Raw genomic sequence first — 16,672 nt, 5'->3', positions numbered from 1 at the left:
GAAGGGAAGGGAAGGGAAGGGAAGGGAAGGGAAGGAAGTCTTTGTTTTCAGACATACAGAAGAGAAAATCTCAATTTCATCTTTATATCCCCCATGCTATTGCATATCTAATGCTTTGATCTTGTAAGATATCTGCCTCACTTGCAAGGATTTAAACAAGAAAGGAAATCAAGTGATTCTCATCTATTCTTGATTTAAGACACAAAGTAACATTTATGTCATCAGTGCCCTCCATGTCTATCATCCAGCGTTAGGAGCTGGAGGATGACAATCCTTGAAAGGAACTAAGATCTTATACCTGCCAAGGAACATAAAGGCAAGAGGGCATCTTAGTATGACTAATTATGACTAACTATGACTAAGTATGACTAAAAATCTTAGTATCACCAAGTTTATCTGAGAAACTTCCTTAGCATTCTCAGGAAAATACATTATGAGGGTTGCCACAGTCCACATTTAAGGGAAGAAATCCACTGTGTCTGCTTTGATACTTCCTGGTTGAGAGAAACACTTCTCACAGAGGTAGTACTGAGTGTTGCCTACCTTCTTTGGGTCACCTTCTATAGGGTATATTTACAGGTAGATCAACATTCAGGTGAATGAAGTTATTTCAGGCTGTTCCCTTTCCAAACTGATTGCTTTAAAGATTATCTTTCCATATTATAGATGTTGAAAATCTTCTGGTAAACTGTTTTCCTTATGTTAGTGCATAGGACCTGGAAAGTTACATCCCATTTCTTTTGCCAGTAAGTAACATTCAGGAAAAAAAAAAACCAAACAGGTGTGTCTGAGCAGCAGCAGCTGTACTGAGTTTACTAAGATAATTCTCTCTCCATAGTCATGAAAACAAGGCTACTGAAAAATATAGGTTCACTTGTCTCGTGACATTAAACTTTACTTAGAATATAAGGAATTGAGGTAATTCAAATATCTGAGCAAATCCTATTCTGAAGAATTCATTCATCCAAACAGATGAGCTCTGGGAAATGGAGCTGTTATGACCTCTTTCCCCCTCCCCCTCCCCCCTGGTTCTACTCATTAGTAAGAGCTTTATCATAGCAACTATATACAGTCCAATTTCTTGACCTCCAGCACAGACTATTTTCAGGCACACAGTCAGTCAGGGCTCTCTTATAACTGTTGAAAGACTAAAAAGAAAATTATGTGGCTGATCACTTAACCTTGAATGCAAATTAAATGCAACTACTATAGAAACTAGTGTAGGAGCAAAAGAATAAAGCAGAGTCTAAAACATTTGTATTGTAACTTGCAGTTTTAGGTAAAGACAACCATGTGCAATACCTTGCTTAAAAGAGCACTCAGAAGGTATGAGAATTAAATGGTAGTGAAGATGAGTCTTGTACCTCATGACATATGCCCAGTGCTGAACTGTGATTTTCTTTAACTCAGAACACAGAGGGGAAGGATACAATTAACTGGCCAATTAAGAGTGGTATACTACATAGAAAAGGGGAGTCATGGTGCCTTTGACCAAAAAGGTCAAATTATTGTTTTATTATACTAGCTACTTCAGTAAACAACAAAAACACTACTTGAAAGGTCATTCCCATAGGAGAGTAGAAGGTTGCAATGTGCCAATGTCTTTACACAAGAGAAGTTTCCTACTTTTTGTTTAAGCAAGATTTTAGTAATTCTGTATCTTTTAAAACAACTGCAGCAGCAGAAACCAGAATTCACTGTGGAAGGAAATCCAAATTTGCCTCCTTGGGACACGTTCTCAGGCTGAATTTCAGCGTGTGGTCTATTTGCCATGGTTAACGAAGCTGATTTGTTATGAGTGCCTGTATGTTCAGCTACAGGCCATGGCAAACATAAGGCAATCTGATTCAGCTTTAATCTCTCTTGCTATGGGCTAAGCCCATGAAGAGACTAGGACACATTAAACTGCCTGTAAACACACACTGGCTGACGACAAACCATGACAAACACCTGGCAACAGTTACGGAGGCACAAACGCCAGGATCAACTCTTTGACTTAAAGCACTTGAGGGCCATGATGTAAGATGTATGTAGACAGGTATTTTGAGCTTCAGTGTTGTGTTACAGTGTCAGCCAGGTTACGTTTTTCTAAGAGGTCACACCAGCATTTCTGGACCCATGCAGGCCATTTATTTTCTTTGTCTCTGTGACTCCTGAGGGAAGATAGTAAATGGAAACCTCTGGCAACCACAAATCTGGCCTGTCATAGACACAAGGTGTTACTCTTTTTCAAGCCAGAGGAATACTCTTTTCATCTCTCCTCACCTCTTCCTGGAAAGGAAAGGAAACTGGTAATTCACTGCTTTGATGAGCAGATTGAACTCTGTGCAGGAAGTTAAGAGAAATATTGAATATAGGAAAGGCTAGAGCACACATGTTTCTTCCTAAGACTGCAATGTTTGTTCTTAAGTAAGGAAGACACAGAAAGTTCCTTCCTAAGCACGGGTACATGGAAAATAAACAATGAGTCATGTCATTAAAAAAGAAAGAGAACTATTGCTAGCAAAATGAATAACGATACAGGAAATATGTATCAGTGGAAAATGTAAATATCTCACCTCATTACCTCCACTCAGCATCATTCAGAAGAAAGAAACAAAAGCAGAAAAGGAGTTACATTAATGATATACTATCCTAACAAGTACAGGAGCAGGGAGCCTGCACACTCTAAGTATCTACGAATCTATGACAGGAATAAATGACACAACAAAAGTATCTTTAGCTACTGGACACTTTTTAGAATTTGACCTACATGATCCTGTGATTATAACAAACTCATTTCATATACATTTTTCTTTAGCAAGAGATTCTTGTAAAGGAAAAGAGTAAAAGTTTACTAATAGGTACCTGCCAACTATTTCATCAACTGTTTGCTGTTCCCCATAATCATGTTCAAAGACTGGGCTCTAATGAGCAAAGACGTGAGGGGAGGGGAGGGCAGGCAGAGCTCTCACAGCCTTTTGCCTTCTCAATTCCATTTCTGAGTTTATGAAATTGTAGCAAGGCAGAACCAAGCTGCACTCACTTATAGATGCCTCAAAGCTTCGTCTCCTCCAGGGTGAAAAGTATAAAATCAGCTCTGCTATCTGAAAGTGTGGTTGTCTCTTATGACTTCTCTGCTCAGCTCTGTTGCCTGCTGTCCACTGAGGTGAAGGGTGACCAGGTGATGAGCTACTATTCTAGTGCTCCTAGCTGGTAGATCAGAGGATCACAGAACAGTTTAGGTTGGAAAGGACCTTTAAAGGCTGTCTAGTCCATGCAATGGGGAGGAACATCTTGAAGATGCTCAGAGCCCCTTCCAACCTGACCTTGAATGTTTCCAGGGAGAGGGCATTTTCCTCCTCTCTGGGCAACCTTTGCCAGTGTATCACCAACCTCATTGTAAAAAACATCTTCCTAAGAACTGGTCTAAATTGATTCTCTTTTAGTTGAAAATCATTTCCCCTTGTCCCATTGCAACAGACCCCACTAAAATGTCTGTTCATGTCTTTCTTAGAGGCCCTGTACAAGTACTGGAAGGCCACAATAAGGTCTCCCCAGAGCCCTCTTTTATCCAGGCTAAAAAAATCTGAATTCTCTCAGCCTTTCCTCATAGGAGAGGTGCTCCATCACTCCAATCATCTTTGTGGCTCTCCTCTTGACTTAATCCAACAGAATGAGGCAGCTCTAACTCAGGGTTGGGAATGGGTACTTCCAGGCTGAAAAAAAGCTCCCAGTAACAGCATGCAGCTCAGGTAGGAAAGTACACTTTGATTTCATTTCTATCTCTGCCTCAATGCTAGCATTAGTATAGTGTCATCTAGAAAATAATTTTTTTGGGGGGTAGGTAATATATTTAGCAGTCCTTACAGATGACATATAGTGGTTTAACCATCCTTTGGTCATTTCAAAACAATTTGTAGCCGTGTAATATTAAATTGGTACTGATTATTACAACAGCTTACAAAACAGATGCCTCTGTATAAACTCTTACCTACATTAAGTTCTGTAGATGTATATACCTGCAGATGAATCCATTGGTGCTCTGACCTCCCTCCCATCCCTGTATGATTGCTGTTTCCATGACACCCACATCCTCTTCACTCCTAGGAATCTCTCAGCAGGTCATCTTAATACATTGACACTGACCCAGCAATTCATGTAAAACACATATGCTTTGGGGTCGGGGCTGAAGACCCCCTGTTATTCAGGTGGAAGGGAGAAAGGTGGGAGAGAAGACCTTTTCCCTTAACATTTGAAATCTCAAAATTGAGGCAAAACTTTCCACCTTTTTTTCTCCATTTCTCATGTGAAAGTCACCTGCTGTTTCCTTCTGCCACTAAGATGCCAGAAAGAGGAAAATTTGACTGCTGGAGCATGTTGCAAGGTTGTTAGTCCCATCTGGGCTCTCTAAAAGCAGCAGTAACACTGATCTATTAATCACCATTGAAAAACTTACTGCTGTTTGTTGGGAGGCAAAAGGGGAGAAAAAACACCCACTCAAACACACAGGATAGAGGCAAGCTTAACAGGTAGAAGTAAGGTAAGAAGTAAGGCTTCTGAAACCACATTTGTTTTAAAGCTAAAAGAAACATGATTGATCGACTACATTCTATTGTTATTCATCAGCAGTAGGGCAGAAAACGTGAAATATATATTACATGCCCAGTGCAAATTCATAAGAAAATCCCTCATCCCAATATGCTCAGTTTTGAAAAAGCCTAAATTTTTGGTTTGGGGCAGGGGGGGCTGGGGGGGAAGCACCATACTAAACAAGATGAAAGTACTTTTTTTTCCATTAGCCAACATAAACTGAACTTACATCCAATCTCTTAACCAGACTTCTTTTGGTAACACAGCTTGGAAAAGAATCTGCTTAAAAGAGGATTCTTCAGCAGGAAGACTGAGTACCTTTGACTAAAATATTAAAAACTTTGTCCAAATGCCACAGCAAATTATATGATGGTCCAAAGGCTCTCCTTTTCATACACAAGTCCCCTTGCTGTTCTTTACGGTTGCACTCACTGTAGAAGTTATAAGAGAAAATCCCAATCCATATAAGAAAAATTTCTCTTAACAGCATTTCACCGTATTTTATTTTATTATGTCTTACTGACCTACAACAGAAACTGCAACGATAATGGACACCTTCTGCTAGAATTCTGTGTGGAGCAACAGCTCACCATCATTAACACTATCAGCAGAAAAACAGTCTGAAGATAATCAGGATGCATCCTAGATCTAAGCATTTGCACCTCATTGATTATGTTTTGGTGCGACAGAGAGATGTTTGTGATGTCCATCATACCCACATGATGCCTAGTACAGAATGCCAAACAGATTGACTTGTGTGCTGTAAACTTAACTTTAACCTTAAGTTCAACCCAAAAAGGGGCGGTATTCCAAGGAGGAGACTCCAAGTTAACAATCTTGAAACAGCCACAGTGAGAGACAGATTCCAGGCAAATCTTCAAACCAGGCTCGAAAATCATTCTATAGATCCCTCTCCTGAAACACTTTGGCAACCTATTAAAAATAGCATCCTGCAGTCCTCTGAAGAATCCTTAGGGTTCTCCTACAAGAAGAAAAAGGACTGGTTTGATGAAAACAATCAAGAGATCCAGGAATTGTTGAGGAAAAAGAGATCTGCTCACCAAGCACACCTTGCTCAGCCATCTTGTCATGTAAGAAAAGCAGCCTTTCATCTTGCATGCAGCAAGCTCCAACAGAAACTCCGTGACATCCAGAACAAGTGGTGGATCAATCTAGCAGAAAAGATTCAATTATGTGCAGATACAGGTGATCACAGAGGATTCTATGAGGCCTTGAAAACAGCACAGGGGCCTACATACCAGGGCCAAAGCCCTCTACTCAGTGCAGATGGTCAAACGCTTCTGACAGATAAAACCTCCATTCTGAATTGATGGTCTGAACACTTTCAGACTCTTTTCAGTACTAGCTGTGTAGTTCAAGACTCAGCAATTCAGTCCATCACACAACAACCGGTGAAGAATGAATTGGATTCTGCCCCACTTTAGGAGAAACTCTTAAGGCCATACAGCAGATGAAAACTGGCAAGGCAGCTGGGGTTGATGGAATTCCACCTGAAGTCTGGAAACACGGGGGCCTTGCACTCCATGCTAAATTTCACGAGTCTGTGGTGTGCTGTTGGGAACTAGGCGAACTACCATCAGACCTTCGTGATGCAGTCATCATCACTTTGTGTAAGAAGAAAGGAGATAAATCAGACTGTTCAAATTACCGTGGTATTACTCTGCTCTCCACTGCTGGCAAAATCCTGGCAAGAATACTTTTGAACAGACTAATACCCACTATAGCAGAAGGAATTCTACCTGAAAGCCAATGTGGTTTCAGAGCCAACAGGAGTACCACAGACATGGTGTTTGTTCTGAGACAACTGCAAGAGAAGTGTAGGGAACAGAACAAAGATCTCTATGTAACCTTTGTTGATCTCACCAAGGCTTTCGATACTGTGAGCAGAAAAGGTCTATGGCAGATTTTGGAACGTTTAGGTTGTCCTCCCAAGTTCCTTAAAATGATCATCTCACTCCATGAGGATCAGCATGGCCAAGTCAGATACAGCAATGCACTTTCTGAGCCCTTTCTAATAACCAGTGGTGGGAAACAAGGCTGCATTCTTGCACCAACCCTATTCACAATTTTTGCAGCATGATGCTCCAAAGGGCTGTGGCAGACCTTGATGATCAGGATGGTATCTACATTCGATACCGTACTGATGGAAGCCTTTTCAACCTAAGGTGACTGAAGGCCCACGCCAAGACCTTCAATCATCTTGTCTGGGAGCTGCTTTGTGCTGATGACGCCGCCCTGGTGGCCCACACAGAAGTAGCTCTGTAGTGTTTAACATCCTGCCTTGCTGAGGCTGCTGAGCTTTTTGGGCTGGAAGTCAGAAGAAGACAGAAGTTCTCCATCAATCTGCACCTCAGGAAGTCTTCCATCATCCCCATATCACCACTGGCCAATCAGAACTCAAATCAGTCCAGCAGTTTAATTACCCAGGAAGCCTCATCTCCTTGGACGGTAAGATTGACGGGGAGATAGACAACAGGTTAGCAAAGGCATATAGAGCTTTCAGAAAACTCTATAAAGGAGTTTGGCAAAATAAACACCTGAAGAAAAGCACAAAGATCAGTGTTTACAGAGCCACTGTGCTGTCTACTCTCTTATATGGATTCGAATCATGGGTCATCTACTGCCACCACCTGTGATTCCTAGAACGCTTCCATCAACGCTGCCTCCGTACAATCCTAAACATCCACTGGTCAGATTATGTGACCAATACATCTGTTCTAGAACAAGCAGCAGTCACAAGTATTGAGGCCATGTTGCTGAGAACACAGCTGCAATGGGCAGGGCATGTCTCCAGGATGAAGGACCAACCACCCCCTCCCTAAGATCTTGCTCTATGGTGAACTTGCCACCGGCTGCCACAAGAGAGGAGCCCCAAAGAGGAGATACAAGGACTCCCTGAAACAACATCTCAGCCTTGGCCATATTGATCAACATAACTGGCCTTGGCCATATTGATCATCATAACTGGTCTACTCTGGCCTCCAATCGGGAGGTCTGGAGACACACCATCTATAACGCTGCTGCTTCCTTTGAGAAAGCACACAGGATGAATCTTGAGGCGAAAAGACAACGCAGAAGGAATCATGCCTTGCAGAATATACCACCTAAGGAGTCTTTCTGCTGTGCCTTTTGTGACTGGACTTGTCTATCTCGTATTGGCCTTTTTAGCCACCAGTGCACTTGTAACAAATGTGGGTAAAGCCCTTCCCAAATCTTCGTTCGCAAAGCCTAGCCATGATGATGACTTACCTACAAGTAATTATGTACTTATAGTTTAAATGACAGAACATGTTGCCATAGAGATTAGGAAATTTTTTATATCTAGGTTTATTATTTTGATGATGTCGAGTTATGACACCACAGCTGAAACTTTCCAGTTTGAGTAGTTAGCTTTAATTAAAGCATAGAGTAGTGGATAATGTGTTGCCTATCCATATATTTATTTTTCACCTTCTGTTTTGACGACTAGATTTTAGCCCATTCCAAGGAGATTTATGTGCTATTCCATCATCTGCCGACTTTGTTTGTTCTGAGATATTGAAGAAAACATGTAAAAAATGTTGCATCTCCATACAGAGGCAGAGGATTGTGGAATTGTGGATAAAACATCATCCAGGAGACCAGAGCGATCTCTAAAATAAGGTACTTGGGTAGGAGGTAAACCCACCTGTGGACACCCTACAACCTATGAACCCAGCTCTATACAGTTTGAAAGAAGGTGCAGGACTTGTCTCCTGCTCAAACCAGCTTCCACATCATAGAGCTGAGCTTTCCCAGGGGTTACAGGAGGTGCTCAAGGCATGTAAGCCTGGGCAGAGTAAATACTCAAACAGTTGGTGTTGAGCAGATCAACCCCTTCTCTAGTGATCACACTTCTTAAGAAATTTTGCTCAAGAACAGTATACTTAGGGAAGGATCTAATCATGCAAGTCTGTGTGAGAACTACTACAAGGACTAACTGAACGAGACCTGCTTGGTCCCTGTCCACCTGGAACAAAACTTTAACCTGTTTTCGTAAGAAATTATATTTAGGGAGAGTCAGATCTGAACAGAGCAGGGACCAATTTGGTGATACCACCAAACCAGTCAGGTGTGAATCTTCAAACACCTCCAGATCTAATTATCCACTCCTTGGTGGAGTAGTCCTCAGTTACAATTTTGTCCCTGCTATGAAGTCACAAATTATAAAAATTTAGTCTGTTCTACTGCTCTTTGTTTTCAAAGTGAAAGTATTGTTTTTAAGAGCATAATACTGACATTAAAAGGAAAATTTCCAAAATACAAAATATGACAAGTTTACAGTATTTAAGTTAGCTAGTGTGACTGAGTTCTATGTCAGCCTTTCCTATATAGGAGAAAAGAAGATGACATTTCACCCCAGAATTGTAAATAACCTCCTCAAAATTATCATCCATTTTGTCTTATATAGGACAGAAGCCACCTCAAACTGGAATACGGCTAAACTATTATTATCAACATGCTTATATCAGGCCAGGTTGCCCAGGAAACTATTTTCAATTAGTAATGTTTTTGATCAGCAGAAGTATCCTGAAGCCAAAGGTTCAGTTGTACAAAACACTGGTCATACTTCATAGATGAGATTTTTTTATACCCTACCTTAGAGGTAGGGTATAAATTGGAAAACTGCACAAAATAAGAACTGTATGAGGACAAAGAGATTTATGCCTATGGAGATATTTAAAAAGACAGGCAACATTTTAAATCAGATTCTCCAAGAAGGATTTAGCAATCAGATTTCCATTACATGCCATCTAAATGCCAACACATAATCTAATTGCCTTTTTTTTGTTTTATTAAACAGTTGAGCCATAAGACGCTTCTCAAATCTTCAGCAAATATGTTTCAATAGCAAGGAACTGTGACAATTCTTCATTTGGATACTTTGGTAAAATATGCAAGATGTTGGTTTAAACTATGATATGGAAATGATCACCAAGCTTAAGTGACTCTAGTAGGGAATTTATTGTTCCTACATTGTTTTATATAGTATCCAGCAGAAGTGGAAGAAGAGGGCTAAAGAAAAAGGTGAGGGACTTTACAGTCAGAGAGAAGGTGCAGGCATTTGCAGCAGTGAGAATGGACTTGGCTTTCCAAACCAAAGCACAATTACCTAAGTGTTTGTCTGGGTCTTGCTGTTCTCAGTGTTGGTCTTGATAGAGTTTCAGGTGATGTGATACAGATAGAATAACAAAACTGTACAGTACTGTCCATTTCCAGCACAGTGCTTTTCAAGGCTTAAATAATTAAAGTCAAGGCGTAAATAAAAGTCAGTATCTAGAATACAAAAGGGAAAACAAATTCTTGCAAGAAGGGAGATATATGTGGTCATAGAGATGGTAAGAAGGATTATTTTATTGCTCTATTTTTTGAAAGAACATGCTAGGAAATGATAACTGCAATGTCCAAGTATGACAAGCCTAAGACCCGTGGTCTGATACCCAAGCTATTTCAGAATGTGATGAAAAATATGTCAAAATACATAATCTTGTGCCATGCCCTAGATTTCATTTAGTCATTTATCAGTAGCAATTTCCCTGTGTGATCACTCCACAAAGAATTGTTGCAGAGATTAGGTCTACATTTGCATGTCCACTGTAAGTGCATTGATTTTTGTTTCACTGGCAGCTTTCCACTTGTGAATATTTTTAAAAAGTAAAAAGGAAAAATCTGTATTGCTTTTTTATATAACTAGATATAACAACTATTCCAAACTTTTTTCCTCCAAACTAAAAAATCTTTTGTTCAGGGAAAAAAAAATCCTTTCCCTGAAAAGCATTCATCTCTTTGCTCTCTAGTTTAAAGCAGAAAGAAAAAAGCAAAAACATTAAATAAAGCTACACCTAGACATTCAAAATGTGCACATATTTTGATATTGCCTATAAGAGCTATTCTCCTCAAACTGCAACACACTATTCTTTATTCTAGTTGCTGTTCAGCACCTGATTTACACCTCAACCATATTCTCAGATGAGAATTTCTCCCCCTTAGGGGCTATAAATAATTGCTAGTTCCTTTTCTGAAAGGAGAAGTAGAAGTTTTATTCATACACATGCAGGACTGCCAGCACATAAACCACCCAGGTGGCAAAAATAAAAAAAATTGTCTCCCCTCAAAACACATCTACCACTTAAATGAAAGACCAGCCTTCATGAAAGCCCTTTAGTGTTACTCACAGTTTTCTGAAGGCCCATGAGAGGATGTCTCTTACTAAAGTTCCCAATTCCGCAAAGTTCTCTCTATTACTGAGATATAGGAGAGTCTTTTTGGGGTGTGTCATCATAATCAGGTAAAGAACTAAGCTTTAATAAGACAACACTTGTAGCTTTTCTCAATTGTTAGCATTTGTCATGTCAAAGGATTGGTCAGAGCAGTGAGTTTTGCCTGTTAGCAAAACTCCCTCTCGTTAGGCTTACCTCGATGCAGGAGCACTGAACTTCCCTGCCTCAGCCTCTTCCTTGGCATCCGCTTTGGCATCCACACTCCTGATGTCTGCAAGACCTTTCCTTCCTTTAGTCTTTACTATTACATCCATCACACAAACCTGCCATCTCCTCAGATCTTTTCAGTCAGAAGCCTTTTTCTCTCTCGAGTCCGGGGAATTTTTCAAGCGGGGACCACCAGAGGGCAAAGCTGGATCAGGAACATCTGAGCTCACTGCAGCTCTGTCCTGCAGCCCGGAGTTTGATGGGGCTTCAGGACTAACATGTCAGCAACCTGGATGCTCACAGTTCAGACAGTACGTCACGATTGTGGCTATTTACAATCACCACCCAAAAACTTCTGTATTCAGGAAAGCCTCAGAATCTCTGGGATATGAAATCAAAGGGTGGGCAGCATAATTAGACAACAACCTCATTAACTTATAATAACCTCTTTCAGTATTTGTGGGAATCCCAAAAATTTTGGTCTAAGATATTAAGGGGAACAACATGAGAAAAACTAAAGGACACTTCAGCCTTTAATTTTGAACTTATTAAAAGTTACTGTGCTCTAGAAATTTATTTGAGAGAGAAAAGCTTTGCAACTTCATCTCTAGAAGCATTAGCTCTACCTTTGAGTGACCCTCAAACTTGGATGCAGTCTCCCTTTCAGCAAGACACTATCATTGTGTTCAGGCAACACATCTGAAATTACAGCAGAGCAATCAGCAATCTCAAAGGTAGAGAATGGTTTGAGAACCCATCCTATTTAACGTTAGCTACAGAATGCTTTTTATTTGAAGCTGATCGGAAAAACTAATGCTACTACGAATTTCTTCTATAAAAAGTATTCAGTTCCCAAAATATATTTCAAACTATTTGTGCATGTGATCTTTTAAGAGAAGGTCTCATTTAAAGCAAACCAAAATTTATTTGCATCTCCCTATACCTCAGACAAAACACTCGTCCCTGGTGCTCCACACAGAGGCCGCTTCCCTTCTCTCTTTCTGATCAGTGTCTTCCAAAGCATTTGCATTCTCCCCTATGACTCTGTGCAATTCATACTGAAGAAGATTAGTGAGCAGACAAAAGCAAATTCATGATCAGTACAATCAATGCAACTCCAGAATTAATTCTGTGAGTACAGTGTTTCTCAAGCAGCATAAGCAACCAACCACTCATAACAAAGTGAGAAGAGGCTGTTGCATGCCATGAAGGCTTCACACCTGCTTCTCAAGACAAAAAACATCTCCAGCACCACACTCACATACCCATCACCACAGCTGGTTTTCAGTCATAATGAACTTCTGTGGACCCAGACATCAGCATATCACCTCTCCAGCTGAGAGAGTGAGTCATCCTCTTGGTAGAGCATTTATTTTTCAGACATGATCTGCTATGCACTGAAGATCCATGAAAAATACCTGATCAGCAAAAGGCACTCCAAAGGCAGAGAGGTAAACCTTCAGCCAGCACAGCAGTGTCTGAAAGTGGAGTAGATTGATACCCAGATGTGTGGAAAATGGCAGTGTTAAAAATCACTGCAAGCAAATAGGTTGCTTTGCCTACAGTCTAGAAAATGATGCATCTGGTACTGGTTGGGAAAGCACCCATCCATTTAAAATCTGTGAATGGAAAATGTTGTGATGTCTAATTCAAACACACTTTTGGGCCTGACTGCACTGAAAAGATGTTCCTTGAGTTACCTTGCTGAGTGCTGCCATGAAGGACCTCCACCACCTGATGTGATCTGGTGAGTCTTGGTCAGGGGTGGAGGTGGAGGACATCAATAGAAACAGACTCCAAGAGACCAAAGCTTTTCATTTATGCAGTGGAAATCTAGTTCAGAGATGCATGATGCTGAAAAGTCTATCCTTCTTTTCTCTTTTGTACTAGTCACAGGAAAACGTTACCAGAGGCACCCCAGGAAACCTGGTCCTCCCTGGACAACCTTGACACTTCAGCTTCTTGAAGAAGAGATGTCATGCAACAGCAGGAGTCTTTAAATCCTATTCTCAGCCAATATTGTTACCATATCACCAGGAGGAATTTTTTCAAGACACACCCTTTAAACAACAATAACAGTTTTCAATATGTTTAAGGGTATATGCATGAAGATTGGGGTCACTACTGTTCATGCTAATATTGGACTGTTCTGCTGATCTTCAAAAATATAGCAGTACAGATAGTGACCACACCTGCCCTTTTTGTAATGAAGAAATTTAAGATGGGGAGAATGTCATTGCACAGCTGAACTATCATTTTCAATGTCTAGAAGCAAAACCAGCAAACAATTAGTCCTATAATCTCTATTAGAAAATAGATCTTGCAAATTACATTCCTAGCCATTTTAAAAAGTACTGATGCCTTTCTGAAAGGAATTTCACCTGTCAGAAGAATTCCTCCTGTTGGATAACATTGGTTTTAATGTTCTCCTTTTTTAATATTGTTTTGTTCTCAAATGAACTTATGTTTATTGTTCTAACAATACCTTCCTATTGATTATTGCTCTCTTCACCATTTGTGATGTAACAGGCAGTATTGCTGTGGAGAACAACACAGCACTGAGATCAGTAGGAATAGGGCCTTTAAAATCACCAGATACCTTGAGTCTGTGAAATTCTTTTCATTAATAGAAGAAATACAAAAATATGTAAAAAGTGTATCAGATCTCCATGAAATGACTGCATGAAAAGCCAGTGGCTTTCAAAGAGTATTTGCACATTTACAAGTGCATGCAGAGAGTGGGATTAGAAAAATAGTTTTTTCTTTCACTGAGTTACAAAAAACAAGATCTCTAAAATAATTTTTATATATAATTTTAAGATACTATAGAACTATGTTTGAGATCCAGAAAGTACCAACCATTTCAATGTCCAGTCCTAACTTCCTCCCAAGCCCTAACCCCCTTATACTTTTCAAAGAGGCTGCAGCATAGCTAACAACACAAACAACATGTATTTTTAATAATCCTTCAGAAGCATTGAGATCTGATGCATTTCACTTGCTGGGGAAACATCCATGGATGTCTTCAGCTCCTTTGCTATGCTTTATAATATGAAAGCCTCTACATCTCTGCCTCTGAAGCTGCAGACAAGCAACACACACCTGGTACTTCCTCCTCTTGCATCTCAAAATATTTATGTTCTAAAACCTGGTATAGAACTGGAAAAGACCCAGAGAATCCATTTTACATTTCATCTGTCCTTTCTCCAAATATCAAAAATGTTATCATTTCCAGACATCTATAGATAGGTTTTAATGGCATCAGTAAAACAATCTGAATATTTACAGCAAGCCACAAATTTAAAATGAAAGCCCTTGCCCTTCTATGCCAGAGGGCTGTGACGGCAGTTCCAGATAATGTTTTTTTTTCTAACTTGTCCAGACCCTACTCTGTCCAAAGACAGCTCCTTCTGCACCCACCCATAATATTGCTGTCTGGCATCAGCCCTCAGTACTTACCTCACTCTAAACCAAGAGTTCTGATAAAGTCATAGTATGGAAAGCAGAGGAAGCAAGACATTTGATATCATAGTTTTTCTTTTAGGAAGCAGTAAGATCACTTACCATAGCTGGAACACCTTTCCAAATTAGCCTTCTGTGGGAAAATTTATTTTATTTGTATAGGTTTAGTCATACAATAATATGTTCGATGTAAAATACATTTCACAGAGCAAGAAATTTTCTATGCCCTTATCACCTAAATAACATAAAAAATATTATTGCACCTGAATTTATTTTTCCCCTTAGACTATTAAACTGTGAGGTCCAAAGCAATAACTAAGCAAAACCCCAGATGGAAACATCTCAGTCATATCCAAAACCAGTGCTAGTGGTCAAAGTTCTCAACAGAGTTAAATATCAGCCCTCAAAAGACCTTTGCATATTGGTACCACAACAGGGTCCAGAAACCAACTGTCATTTAATCTACTTGATACCTCCTACCCCAAAGAAAAAATGCTACTGAAAAGGTAGAAAATTTCCTTAGTTAACAAAGACCAAAACAGTGTCACTCTGTGTATGCACTCTGTGTACAGGAATTAAACATTGAACAATCAGAATAGAGAAGTCAAGACACTAATATTCTTCCATTACTTCAGAAAGTATCTTTTTTAAATTTTGTATTTATTATTTAAAAGCATTATGAATTAATTAAAAAATTATATTACATTAAACTTTGTGGTAGTTTTGAATTTCATCTTTTCTCTTCTATGACAGTGCCAATTTATTTAGGACATTTGAACCCTTTATGTAGTCATTATTTTGTTTGCCCGCCCTGGAACAGCAAATCTGTAAACAGCTTATTGCTGTATGTTATATTGTTTGCAGTATCCTGACAGTGCATCAGTCAAGAAGAGTGATATTTTCAGGCATTTGTGGCTTTGTAGTCATTCTATTCCATCGTGCACCTGATCTCAGAGGGAATTATTAAAGTAAATTTCCTTTCCAGAGTTTACAAGCCATGACGCTCTCTAGAGACTTAGGAAAGAGCAATCACAGTATCTGAAATTAACTTTTTAAAAAAGACACCACTACCAAAAATCTAACTTCTTTTCAACACATTTAAATAGAATAAGAAACTCACCAAATTTGCCTGTTTATTCTTCATTTGGGCAGCCAACTCTCTGCAGAGGAGGTGCTATGAATCCAGTTGCCTTTCCCTCATTCTAGGAGGTGTAGGAGATGTGACAGGTTCAAGTCAATCAGCAGAGTGCAACACTGGTGCATTTCTACAGCAGGGAGGCAGAAAAAGCAGGGGTGGAGGGAGAAGAGTCAGCCCTCACAGCAGTTGAAGAGTTCCTGCATGTTGTTATTGCAGCAGGTTCCTATGACTGGCTTTAGCCGATCTTGTCTCCTCTGACATTGCTGCCTGTTGAGCTGGGGATCGCAAAGGAAGACTAATCACTGCACACCTCGAGCTGTCTCCTGCAGTAAGCCCTGGGGTTTTATCAACTGCAGAGGCAATCAATACCTGGGGAGGAAAGAAGTTTTGCCACCTGTCACCTGAGATAAATTGATCGATTTCCTAATTCTAGTACTAATGCTGGATTCAAAGCCAAGTGATAATTACTCAAGCTGATTCTTAAAACAGTTTATGAATGACACCGATCATGATTATTAAAACTGGTGTGAAAGGCATTGTGGCACATAAGTTCATTTGGTTCATTTATAGATTAATTTTCTTCTGTTTAACATCATGTTGAATTCAGGAAGGGATAGGAGTTTTCCACTGTGAGAAGAGCTTCCTCTTTTCCTAGTAGATATCATTACTTGCTAGATGCATAAATTGGCAAACCTTTCACACTAATGGCAAACTACAATAAAACAGTCAGTGGTCACTTAACATTTCACTTTATTTATTTATGACTGTATAAATAAGGGCTGAGAATCAGCTTTGCCAGTGTCAAAGAGTGACTGAGAAGATGCTGTTTTCTAACATCTTGGGGGTCATGGGCTACCAGACAAAGGACACCTACAACCTGAGCTCTGCTTTCAAGCGTTGCTTATTGACCCTAAAACCAACAAGCTCATCAGATCATTTTACTTCTTTGTAAGATGGTGAAGGAGTGTTGAGAAATTTCAAGTCACTGTTAGCAGCAGAAGAAAATCATGTTGTGTTACTGAAGCTTGCCTCA

At 39.8% G+C, this 16,672-nt stretch overlaps 1 protein-coding gene across 1 annotated transcript in view; it reads right to left on the bottom strand.

The window, feature by feature from the left end:
* Positions 1-15,689, bottom strand: part of TRPM3 (transient receptor potential cation channel subfamily M member 3) — a 409,575-nt gene extending 393,886 nt beyond the window's left edge. Inside the window, exon 1 of the mRNA XM_018085992.2 lies at positions 15,622-15,689. Within this exon, the coding sequence (XP_017941481.1) occupies positions 15,622-15,645 (24 nt within the window). The 5' untranslated portion in view covers positions 15,646-15,689. The remainder of the gene's footprint in view (positions 1-15,621) is intronic.
* Positions 15,690-16,672: the final 983 nt, after the last annotated feature.

Source organism: Manacus vitellinus, unplaced genomic scaffold (assembly GCF_001715985.3).
Source record: "Manacus vitellinus isolate BGI_N305 unplaced genomic scaffold, ASM171598v3 scaffold_9_pilon, whole genome shotgun sequence".
NCBI classification, from domain to species: domain Eukaryota; kingdom Metazoa; phylum Chordata; class Aves; order Passeriformes; family Pipridae; genus Manacus; species Manacus vitellinus.
This window is presented reverse-complemented; position numbering and strand designations above follow the sequence as displayed.